Source organism: Tetrao urogallus, assembly GCF_951394365.1.
Source record: "Tetrao urogallus genome assembly, chromosome: 3".
Taxonomy (NCBI): domain Eukaryota; kingdom Metazoa; phylum Chordata; class Aves; order Galliformes; family Phasianidae; genus Tetrao; species Tetrao urogallus.
Genome location: NC_136815.1, coordinates 90,992,957 through 91,005,472, shown reverse-complemented (window position 1 = coordinate 91,005,472; position 12,516 = coordinate 90,992,957). Strand labels below are relative to the sequence as shown.

The window sequence follows — 12,516 nt, the reverse complement described above, 5'->3', positions numbered from 1 at the left end:
GCTCTTAGAACAATTCTGTTGCTCTCTTGCCAATGTGCCATCTCAAGCTCTCCAAATGCTCTCACAAAAAAAAAAAAAAAAAAAAAAAAAAAAAAGTAAATCCAGGAAGGAAAATAATCAAATGCCTGTAAGACATAATATTCATAATGGTTTGGTCTGCACAGAGAAAGATCTTGAAAAAAATCTTACCTTTATCTATATCTGCTGCAAGAACTTCATTTGTACTCTGGGTCTCTGCATGTTTAACTGCTGAAAAGCAGGGAAAAAAGGAAGCGTTCAAATGAAACATTACCACACAAATCTGAAGGTCATAAAAGCTGAGTACATACCCTTCCTGCACTTCTCTTTAGGAACACCATCAAGTTTTCCCTGTAAAAATTAAATATCAATTATTCATGCAATACACTGTCTGCAGAGAATCCGCTCTAAATTAGACTGAAATCTAAATCTACACTTCAAATGTCATACTTCAGTTTGAAAATTTACAATCTCTTAAAACTGCTATGTTTATCCACTGATTATCCCCAAATGTCATCACACTATTTCAATACCTGTATTACAAACAATTTCCTTATTTTTTTCCCCAGAAAACTCAGTCTAGTTTATCAAACAGGAAAGTTTTACCTGCGCCTTCTTTAACTCTTTCTCAAGTTTTTTCTTCTCAATTTTCAGTTGTTTGAAGTCTTGTGTATGTTTTGTGGCAGCCTCTTCAAAAAACAAAATCAAAATTCAAGTTAGAAATAAAAAGAGAAGAGGTAACTAACTTAATTTATACAAGTTAGCAATTTGCAAATCACATTATGAGAAAAAGTAGATAGTGTGAAATAAAAATCTACCCAAGTTATATTTTAGCACATTAATACTTCAAACTTAATGTACTATTCATGCATGTGAGTATGCTTTGTCTGCACATCTAATATTAAAGGGAGAAAAAATAAGAATGAGGTGCAGTGCCCTTTGTGTGCTTCATTCTGTAATTCAGAACTGAGGTTCTAGCTTAAGGGTAAAAACACTATAGCCAACTGCATTAGAAAAATGTAGATAAGCATTACCACAGACAGTGCAGATAGATGTAGATAAGAATGCTGTAACTCTCAGAGTCCAGCATAAACCTTGAGGGAATGCAGAAGGGAAGAAATAAACAGTTGCATGGCAGGTAAATGGGGACTGAATTTGAGGTTCCTGGGGAAATCCACAAGGAAGAGAGATGCTTGAAAGCTTGGTGAAATACCAGCTTAATGATTTATATACAGAGAGCAGAGACAGATGGAACTTGTCTTCTGATCAGATGAGGTCACAGAACACAGCAGATCAAAAGCAAGCACACTGAAAGGCAGCTCAGATGGCAGTCCAACAAAAGTGATTAGAGGGAAAGAAAGAAAACTGGATTGACAAAAGATACCAACCTAAAGGATGGAGAGTGGGACATGTAACAAACACAAAAAGAACAAATCAAACTGGAAAAAATGCAAACTTCCTCACAGTATTTTGTTCTAGCTCTGCCAGAATTTGCATTTGGGGTCGAAGGATTTAAAAAACATCCTGCCATTCTAGAAGAACTCTAAAACATTAATCAAAATGAACATAATGTAACTATATTTTACATCAGGATTTGGAGGGTTTCTAAAATTAAGATACAAGTCATTCAGTTTGTAGTGGCTAGCTAACAAAACTTAATGTTTTAACGTATATGGAAATTCAGATTGTACCCATGTATGCCACACAGGAAAATGTTTGCCCTGCAAACTGACAGTTCATCAATGCTTTAAGCATATCCACTCTCCACTAGCAAAAAGAATAATGAAGAGAGAATATGGGGAAGGGAAAGACTGCCATGAGGTAAGTGCTTTTAAAAAAATACAATAACAAAAAGCAACAATCAAATTGCCAGAACATTTTAAATTAAAAAAAAAAAGTGCCAGGGCCACTATACATTGAAATATGAATATAAACATGACTAGATGAATCCTGTCAAGATTACTGGTGTGCTGGAGCACAAGCCCTGTCATCTCCAGGAACTTCAAGGAACTTGACTTGGTTAGCCTGACTAGAAAAAGTTCTGAAGGGAGTTAAGAGCAGCTTTTCTATACCTACACCATATCAAGACAATGGAACCAGTCTGTTAAGTGGAAGGAAAGAAGAGGTTCTAACTGAATACAAGAAAAAGATTCTTAACAACAAGGGCTGTCAGGTAGTGGATCAGATTGCCTGGACAGGCTGGTCAGCCTCTATTCTTCACGGTTTTCAAGTTCCCTTATAACTTAGTTTAGGTCATGAGCCTACAATAACCTACTGAAAACGTTCTGCAGAATGGCAGATGTGATTCAGAGGCTGAGCATCACACTCGCCTTGCTCTCTGGGACTTCAGAATTACAGAGTTTTTCTTTAACTTTTCCAATTACCTCTCTGGGTACCAAAAGAATTAAAAGATGGAAGAGTACAACAGCACTGGTAACACAGTGTAAACAGTTACCTTCAAGTTTTTTCACTTTTGCTTCCAGTTTCTTTCTCCTGTTAAAAAGAAAGCATTAATATATAATTTCTGTATACAATTACATTGTGTTAAAAATTACCAGAAAATAAATCCAGACATTTCAGAGAAATGACTTCACAGACTTCAGGCCTGTGTCCCTGAATTTGAAAGACCACTTAAATCAGTGACATGCTGCTGACATTCCCAGATCGACAGATTTACCTGTTACAGCAACAGTTTACTTAAGAGAGCCAGTCCACTAATCTATGCATATAAATATACATTCAGCTAAAGCTTTCAGCAAAAAAAAGCATTCTAAGAAAACTGGCTTCTGTTTTCTGCACTTCTGTGCACACAGTGCTGTGCAGGGTCTTGGCTGGTAAGGTTTTGGAAGCAGGGTGGGGAAGCCTCCTTGAGAAAAGAGTAGTTCCAACCAGCTCCAAAACAGATCCATTTCAGACCAGAGGTGAGTTTATCAGTGACACTGCTATCATCACTCTAGTAACACACTTAAAAAAACAATAAATCAATAAATAAATAGAAGTTCTCTTCAGTGCATCCCAGGAGTCTTCTGGATTGCTTACAGCTGACTGTGTTGCTTTCCCAGCTAACATCTAGATGGTTGAAGTTGAAATGCCCCATCAGGATGAGAACCTGCAAATGCAATGCAGCTGAAACAAGAAGTCCTAGTCAACAGACTCTCCTTCATCAGGCAGCCTGTAGAAGACTCTGCCTACCAGACATCTTTTGTTGATCCATTCCTTAATTTTCACCCACAAGCTCCTAACTTCTTTATTGCTGTTGCTCAGAAGCAAGACTTTGCAATCCATCCATTTCTTAATATAGGGAGCAACACCACTGCCCCTCCTGCCCTGCTATCTCATCTAAAAAGCTTGTAGTCCTCAACTGCAGTGTTTCACTTCTGCCATTTATCCCACTATGTTTCCATTATAGCATCAAGATCATAGTTTTGTAACTGCACCATGATACCCAACTCCTCCAACTTGTCTCCCAGTCTGCATGCACTGCTGTAAGGGCATTTCAGCTGGGCTATCAGCTGCAAGAGTTTCTCAGAGTAGCCTTCCCACATTTCACTTGGAACAATTCTGAGGATTTTCCCTGCTGCTTCCTAGAGTGATAGTGTCCCCTGGCTCTTCTCTGTCACTCAAAAAATACAAACCCTTCCCTTCATAATTTAGTTCAAAGCTCTGCTAATAAGTCCAACCAGCTTGCTGCCCAGAATACTCTCACCACACCTGGTCACTTGCATTTCATCTGACATAAACAGACTGGCCTCTCAAAGGTGCATTCAGCGTCCCAGAACCCAAAACTCTGAGCGTGACACCATCCATGCAGCCAATCATTCACCCAATCCATCTGTCTCCTTCCTGGGTCCCACTCTCCAATTTGGAGGAGACAGAACACTACCTGCACTCCCAATCCCTTTAATCTCTCTCTGAGAGACATAAAATTTATTTTGCGTTCTCCTTCTTCCCCTTGGTGAATCCATGGTGACTAATCCCAATGATTTTCTCATCCTTCACATGCCTGGAAATGATTTCCAGGAGTAGTAGGTTCACTGTCTTTCTAGCAATTGATGTGAGAAGCCTGCATTTTCCTGGGTCCTCCTTCTTGCCCTTCCTGAAGACAGGAGAGACAAACAGGGGACAGGACATAAAAGTGTATTTATACCAGCATATTAATGACTTTTCTCCTGAGGCATTGCAGCAGTGGTGTTGCTACTCCCTGCTGCTTGGATAGGAGGCTACACATTCCTTCAATCTTACAGGACAAAGAACTTACATGCAAAAGAAGAGCAGTCTGGCAGAAGTGAAAACAGCAAGTGACAACATTGTCAGTCTGCTACGGCACACTGTTGTGCTTGTGATTATCCACGTGTTTCTCAAGGCACACAAAGGTACAAGGGTATTTCATAGGAGAAAAACTGCCAGTCCCTTAATTGCCTCTATGGATATTCACTGGAACTCTTTCCAGCATGCTCATGTCTGTATTGTACTGGGGAGCACAGAACAAACTGCTCCAAGTATGGCCTGCCTCAGTAGTGCTATAAAATAAGCATAAAAAAATAAAGAAAAAGGAAAAAAAAAATAAGGAGGGAGAATGTCTTCCCTAAATTTTTTGTTAACACTAGTTTACAAAGAAGGGAATAGCCAGTGAAGTCCCACTGGTATGTGTGCTGTATATATCAGAAATAAAAGCTGGCAAGAAAAAAAAGCAAAACAGTTTTTTATAATTAGACAACAAGCATTAGTGTTGATAAATGCAAAGTGATGCACATGGAAGAAAATTACAATTACAAACTCACAACATCTAGCTGTACACAAGGTGATTCCTTTTTGAGATCATCAGAAGCTTTCCACACAACACTGACAAATCACTGTTTCCAGTCACAACTGATTTAATGCTAGGAGTATAAGAGTTAAAAAGCAAAAGACAAATTCTTCACAAAGATGATAGACGCAAAAGCTCCAGCTGAGGAAGCCTCTGAGTGACTGGTTACTTTAAGAACAAATGATGGGAATTACCAAGGCAGTAATCACAGTTTCACAGTGTCGTGTACTACGTGAGCAAAAACGGCTTCTCTGTTCTTTGGGGCCATATCCTTTTTGCTCATTTCCAACCATGACAGTCAGGTCAGCATCTGCTCAATTGCTTTCTTAAAAGTCAACATTACAATAACTGTTTATAAAAGCAAATTACACTGATAATATCATTTATGCATTGGGCCCAGATACTTATCAACACAAGGAAAATGGAAGGCAATAAGAAAAACAAAACAAGAAGAAGAACCACTTAAAGCAGAGAAATTAGACTTTCTTCTCCAACTTCACCTTGCTCTTAAAATCCTTCACTAACAACCACCAGAAGCCACTTCAAAACAGAATACTAAGTAATCTAACATTACTTTTTAGAGAGTTTGCTACACAGTTTAAGACAACTCTCCCATGGACTCCCTGTTCTATGAAACTACAAGCTAACTACATGTCAGCAAAATGAAAAGTGTAAGTAGGTAAGGTACAAGATCAAGTTCTGGAAGAATGAGCAGAAAAGAAAAAAAGGTGGAAAAAAAAAAAAGCAGAAATATCACTCACACAGCATCACTTCTAACTATTTCTTCTTTAAGTCTAACACATTCCAGTTGGCTCTCCTGATAAATCTTGAGAGAACTCTGTGGGAAAAAAAAAAAACATAATTAAAGCATGTCCTTCCTGGGTGTGGGGAGGGTGGGAATGTGAGGAAAAAAGTAAAAACATAGCAGACATTTTAGCTATTCTAGTGAGAACTGTTGCATAGACAAAAAAGTACATTCAATAAGAAAAGAAGCACATTGAAAGGTCTCTCTTGCACATAAAAAGCAAAAGTTATAACAAAAAAGAATCTATCTTCTGAGCATACATTTCCAAGGTCTGAAAATCTGAATAGGAACTCAAAGCTGCAGTTGAGAGCAAAGCTAATATACAGCATGTATACAACCTGCACGCACTCAGGAAAAGCAATCAGGATATCAGCTACGGAGCACAGGCACTTGAGCACAGGGAACAAGTCAGAGGAGATGCAGATACATGCGTGCCCACAGGGCTACGATGTCTTTAGCATCACTGAGATGTAGTGAAATGACTCTTACAACAGGAAAGTAAGAATAGATAGGTATAAACTCTTTAAGAAAGACAGGCAGGGGAGAAGAGGAGAGGGTGATGTCCTCTACATCAGTGACCACCTGGAGTCCATGGAGCTCCGCCCAGGGATGGATGAGGAGCTGACAGAGAGCTCAGAGGTTCCGGTTAAAGGGGAGGCAGGGGAAGGAGACATCATAGTGGGGGTCTGCTACAGAGTGCCTGATCAGGAAGACCAAGTGGATAAAGCCCTCTATAAACAGATAAGAGAGCTTCACATTCACAAAACATGGTCCTCAGAGGGAACTTCAACCACCCTGATGTCTGTTGGAGGAATAACACAACAGGGCACCAGAAATCATAGAGGTTCCTGGAATGCATCAGTGATAACTTCCTCTTCCTAGTGGTACAGGAATCCACAAGGAAAGGTGCTATGCTGGACCTCATCTTCACCAACAAGGAGAGGCTGGTGAGTAACGCAAAGCACAAGGGCAGGTTTGGTTGCAGTGACCACAACCTGATGGAGTTCAAAATTCTTAGGGTGTCAAAGAAGGTGTATAGCAACCTTACTACTCTGGACTGCAGGAAAACAGACTTTGAACTCTTGAGGGAACTGCATGGCAGGGTGACATGGGAGAAAGCCCTGGAAGGAAGAGGGGCCCAAGAAAGTCGGTCAGTATTTAAGGACCACGTCCTTCAAGCCCAGAAGAAGTGCCAGGGTAAGTTTAGGTTGGATATCAGGAAACAGTTATTTACAGAAAGGGTTGTTAAGCACTGGACTGGGCTCCCCAGGGAGGTGGTTGAGTCACCATCCCTGGATGTGTTTAAAAACCATTTGGATGTGGTGCTCAGAGACATGATTTAGTGGTGGGTTGATGGATTTAGGGCGGTATGGTTAGGTTGTGGTTGGACTCAGTGATCTTTAAGGTCTCCTCCAACCTGAGTGATTCTATGATTCTTTAGTAAATAAGCGTACTTTGAGGATTTGAACAGTCAAATTTTCTTCTGCAGAAGAATTAGGTAAGAGGCAGGAGAGAAATTAGGAATAAACCCTAGTAGCTAATAATGTAGAAGCATACATTCAAAACTGCAAAAGAAACAAAATACTAGTTAGTTCAGACAGACTCTCTTTGCACCTTTTTAGTACAGGTTATGAAGAATTCAGTAATCTAGTTAGATTAGTAATCTAATTAGAACAGAAAAGCAAAGGAATTCGAATATAACTCCTCCTTTCCTAAATAATAATAACCAAATAATATGATAAAAAAAAAAAAATCATAGAGCAAAAGTTCAGGTAGTTCCTATCTGAAACTTGCTGTCATTTATTTGATTTCACCTAGAACCAGCGCTGCTTGTCCCAACAATCTGGCAATAATTGGGCTCATTATAACTCAAGTCACTAAGATAAGTATTAAATGTTTGCTTCTTTCAACAGACTAAGTGCAAGTTATTTAAACCTAAAAGCACACCTTTTTCTCTTCCAACTCTGCTTTTAAGGAACCCAACTCTTTCTGATCCTTTTCCAAAGGCAGGATTTTCTGTAGCATCTGTTCCACTTGACAACGTAGAGCAGAGATCTCCCTGCAACAGGAAATGTAATTTAAATTATAAAAGATTTCAAAAACACACAGGTACTTTTAAAACTAGTCAATCAGATCAAGCTTACCTTTCAGCAAACTGAAGCTGTAATCTCTCGTTAAGGTAGACATTTAAGATAGCTTATTCTACTTCCTGAAGTATATTTCAGTCCAATCACCACTTGCAGAAAAAATCTAACGACTTCCAATCAACAAGCAAACACTTCATTTTGCAAGTTTAACTGAGACATTTCAATGTGTTTGAAGTGAATAAGCAGAGCTTTTCTTTGACAAAAAAATTCTCAGCAATGCAGATTTGAAGTAGTTCCTGTTAAAGTGTATATTAGACACACAGATGTTTAGTTTTGAAGCCCTGTTTATTTTTAAGTCCAACCAGTCTGTTCTTTACTACAGAACGGCACGCTCCCTTAACTTAAGCCTTAAATAAAAAGCCTCAGGGCCTCATGAGGAACGCTGATGTACCACTTCTGTGAGAGCACTAATAGAAACACAAAGGATATCAGTGCATTTCTGTTGATACTCCGTCAGCAAACGGCTGCAAGAGAAAGATAAAACTATTATTCACAAAAGCCCATTACACTACTCATTTTCTAAACAGATTTTAACCAATACATCCTAAGATGCTTTTCCTTTTGCTTTACAGATAAATGCAAAAAATAGGTGATTAGTTCCCATTTTCTGATAGAAGTCAATACTTCTCTTTTGTTTCATTAAGCCATTCAAATCTCAAACTAGACTTCCACAAAATGAAAAAAAAATACAACTAAACTAATAGCTACAGGAACTTACTTATAACTATTTGCTGCTTTTGTAAAAAAATAGAAAACATAGCATTTGGGTAAGCAGTATGTGTGTATCTATGAGTTTATTACAAAGTTAAGCCCTAGTTTCCAAACTTATTATCTTCCAAGGAAAGAAAACACAAATGGAAGAAAAATAGTCCAAACGACTCTATGGCCTTAATCTTTATATTATTATCCTAGAAAACTTAAGCATGTAAAGGCTGCTCTGACCAGTGAGCCAAGGGACGGCATCAACAAGAGCTATTTCCTCCTTTCTTCAAATTTAACAGTCTTATGAATGGAGAGAAGAAAGGGCAAAAGTGAGAAGTTCAGTGGTAGATACTCCAGAAAGGCCTCCATTACCTTCTCCTGCAGCAGGTAAAGACTCGTCAAGTCAGACAAAAAATAAAGGGCTGAGTTGCAAGTAGATAGAGCAGAGGTAATTCACAGAGGAAATGAGTGCACAGGTCAGAGGAAGGAGGACACAAAGTCTGGACATAGGAAAAGTGCTCTATGGAAGCACAGAGAGTAAAGGAGTTCAGTAGAAGAGGGTCTCAAAGTAAAGCAGCGGGGCTCTCCTAAATTCTTCTGGAAACTAGATTAGCTAAAGGCTGATTGACACATATCTGGAGAACAGTACATAAGAAACAAACCACTGTAATTAGGAGATGTAGCAAGTGTATCTGGCCATGGTATGGAGCATCACAAAACATACCACAATATTTTCTTTCATAGAATTTCATGCTGATGGTTGTTGAAAAGTGGTAGAAACGGCCCCAAAAGAGAAAGCAAACTATAAGAAGCATTTTGGAATGTTAGTGTCTAACCATTTTACAGCATCACAGCATATTCTGGTATTTAACTCCAGCAGCATTTCACATCTTAATGCTGGGATGAAGTTTTCCTGGAAAGGTTTTAATACATCTGTGCTCAGCTTTCTGTTCAAACACATGGTTAGCAATCTATAAAAAGAAGTAAATCAGTAAATCTCTTCAAAGAGCTGCTTCTGCTAGCTACCTATTCAGAATAATAAAACTACACAAAACATCCCTGTTTTTATTTTCACACAAAGACATTTTAAGTTATAAGGAAGCCTTTAAATCTAGATTTAAGATTTGTCACTGAAGAAGTTTCTTCTACTTTGAGAGTTTACTTTTGTGCATTAAATGAACATCTACATCCCACAGCTCATATCCAGTCTATTAATTAGTTAAGAATAGCAAATATACACAGAATGCACACTCGTGCAATTGTACTTACTCGCCATGAATCATTTTTTGCTTCAGTGCAACTAACGCAGCTACATATTCATTTATATTCTGTAAGGAAGAGTATCAAGGTGGTCAACATGTTTCACCCAAAATGGTACCAAGCACTGTAAATGGCTCCTAATCTGACTAGGAATGTTTTACATTGTAAAATAATCTGCCTTTTTAAATTTTATCTTATAAAACAGCCTGCTTATTTACTGAATAAATATTTGTGTTAAGGTATGCATACAAATACGTGTTAAGAACGCAGATTCCACATGACAACGTGTACGCTCAGGACAGGGAAAAAGTTCTCTCAGCTTTGCCAGTACAGGAGAATACGTACAAAAATCATCATAATTGCTCTCTCAAAATCAAACTAGACTTAGGAAAGATGTTTCGAATAAACACTGCCCAGCTCTTTTCAGGCTACAGATAGCCCACGTATATATAATTCACGTCAGTTCTGGGTGCTCCTGATGATCTTTCCCACTCTACGAGCTCTCGTTTAGAGGGCAAACAAAGCTTGTTCCAAGCGTTATACCGCGTAATGTTCTCGCAAAGGCAAGCATCTTTCTTCCACTGCATCGAAGCAACCTCAAAGGGATACTACAAACTCATCGGTCTCTAGCCAAACCGCGGTTTAATTGCACCGACGGGAGACACTTTTCTACCAAACGCCGCATTTCGCGCACATAAAGCTCGGCTCTGCTGCTACCTGCCCAGACCCCGCACGCCACATTCACCGTCCGAGCTCACGTCGCACCGGGAGGAAGGACGCGGAACCCAGCGTTCCTCACCCCACAACGGCCCGGCCCGCTCAAACCGCTCAAAAACCCCACCCGGGCACTCCGGCACGACGCGGCCACCGCTACCTGCTGGAGAACGGCGCAGTTCTTGCAGGGCACGGCGGCAGCGGTCCCCGCGGGCGGCGGCTGCGTCTCCCCAGGCATCATAGTCCCCGCCGCGCCCCGCGCACGCCTCCTGCGCGCAGCTCCGCCGGCGACGCGGGCACGGCGTCACACAGCGCGCCGGCGGCACAGACAGGACCCGAGCGTGGCTGCGCCGCTGCCTGACTGCTGGCGGCGGAAAGACCCAGCGTGCCGTGCTGCGAACGGGGCGTGCGGCTCGGCGCCGGCTGAGGAACGGTGCTGTTTTGCTTTGTCGGTACGCGCGTTCCTGCGCGGCGCCGCCGCCGTTCGGGCGCGAGTGCAGGCGCCGCTGTGGAGAGGCTGTTTGGGCTCGAAGGAGGAGCTGAATGGCTGGGGGTGTCGTGCGTTGTAGGCTTGCGTGGAAGCTGCGCCCCGCTTACGGACCCCGGTGTAGTGGGAAAGTGGAAAGAATGATTCAAACGCTTAAAACGCTGCTGAGCAAAATATATGTCTATGCATTGGACTCGGGCTTTACCTTTTGTCTTGTTGAGATCTGGAGTCTAGCCTCGAGGCGGGCAGCACGTCAGTCCATATGAATTGATGTACAGGCAGCCACATCAGACTACTGGATCACCAGTGTTGGAAATATCCAATAATTTATCAGGACGGTATCTCTGATAAAGCAGATTTTATTCGCAGTTGCAATGTTGGGCCTCCTGCAAGCAGGAGAGAAAACAGCGTTCCATCTTTTATGCCCTATTGCCTAATGCTTATCTCTTTCTCCTCTGGTTCCTCGTTGGCTGAGTACTTCAGGATCACAATCTTCCCGACACTCAAGTAAACATACAGATGCTGGATAAACATAAATTGTTGCTAGCTAAGCATATATCGCTAATTAGTTAAGTTCTCACATCTGCTCATTCAACACTTGGTCGTTGTTTCTGGACATCTGCTTGTCTTGCATAGAGAAGGAGGACAGGGGGAGTATCTTGATGCCTGCCTGTTGCATCCCAGCCTACCCACAGAGCAAGGCAAGCCTCGTGTAGAGGCCCTGGCTTCTTTGATGTTTGTTAAGTCTTTTTCTCTGTTGCTGAGGGTCTCTTATCCAAACAGAACAGCCCTACAGTATGCTTTCTAGTCCATAATACTATACGTATACTATTTGGAACATTTAAAAACTATTGCAGTTTTGCAAGCAAGAATAATCACACAATTCAGCAACTATATAGAGAAGAGAGAGGGAGAGAGAAAAACAAGGTTTCACCACTACTTGGATCCAGCGTTGTCTTGAATTGAGGAGCTTTATTGGGTGGTGGATCATGAAAGGTAAATGTGTGCTCACTTGTATATAGTTCAGTTTGTCCAGGAACATCCTTGGGATGGAAACTCCCTTGTGTGTGTGCAGTTAGCTGATTCCAGAAGATTCAGTGATCCCTTCTCAGTGAGCTGCTCAAACCAATAGCTTTCAACCAGTAGAATTACTCAAACTGATGTTTTTAATCAGCTGATGTTTTTAGTTTAGATGCTGTCCATGACAGAAAGTAGATGCTGTCTGCAAGAGGAAGCAGAGAAAAGCTGGTTGCTGCTCTGCGTCTGCAGGTCTCCATCCATCCTTCTCCTGGCTCTCCTTTTTCAGACCTTTCTGCTCATGTTGTTTGAATCAGCACAGGCCAAGTTCCTCATTAGTTTCAGACACCACCTTCTGGTTCAAACAACAAATAGCAGACATAAGGGTCTAAAGTTCATCTTCGAGAGTAGTGATATGAACATAACAGAAGAAATAGAGACAGAAGAGACAGAAGAAAGAAGCAAAGTGATCATATATCTAAAAATAGTTATGCTAATCATCAAAAATACAAATCCAATTTACAAGGTTAGTCCAATTTTCCATACCTGATAAGTCCCA

The 12,516-nt window shown here is 40.8% G+C and overlaps 1 protein-coding gene across 1 annotated transcript in view; it reads right to left on the bottom strand.

Annotated features, from left to right (window-relative positions):
• ICE1 (interactor of little elongation complex ELL subunit 1) overlaps nucleotides 1-11,228 on the bottom strand; it is a gene marked incomplete at both ends in the record, with an annotated part of 30,953 nt that extends 19,725 nt beyond the window's left edge. The window contains 11 exons of the mRNA XM_079533923.1: nucleotides 190-246; nucleotides 330-369; nucleotides 625-707; nucleotides 2,474-2,511; nucleotides 5,587-5,663; nucleotides 7,578-7,689; nucleotides 7,775-7,800; nucleotides 8,169-8,241; nucleotides 9,749-9,807; nucleotides 10,614-10,722; nucleotides 11,146-11,228. Coding sequence (XP_079390049.1) covers nucleotides 190-246; nucleotides 330-369; nucleotides 625-707; nucleotides 2,474-2,511; nucleotides 5,587-5,663; nucleotides 7,578-7,689; nucleotides 7,775-7,800; nucleotides 8,169-8,241; nucleotides 9,749-9,807; nucleotides 10,614-10,722; nucleotides 11,146-11,228 — 757 coding nt within the window. The remainder of the gene's footprint in view (nucleotides 1-189; nucleotides 247-329; nucleotides 370-624; nucleotides 708-2,473; nucleotides 2,512-5,586; nucleotides 5,664-7,577; nucleotides 7,690-7,774; nucleotides 7,801-8,168; nucleotides 8,242-9,748; nucleotides 9,808-10,613; nucleotides 10,723-11,145) is intronic.
• Between the last annotated feature and the right edge of the window lie 1,288 nt (nucleotides 11,229-12,516).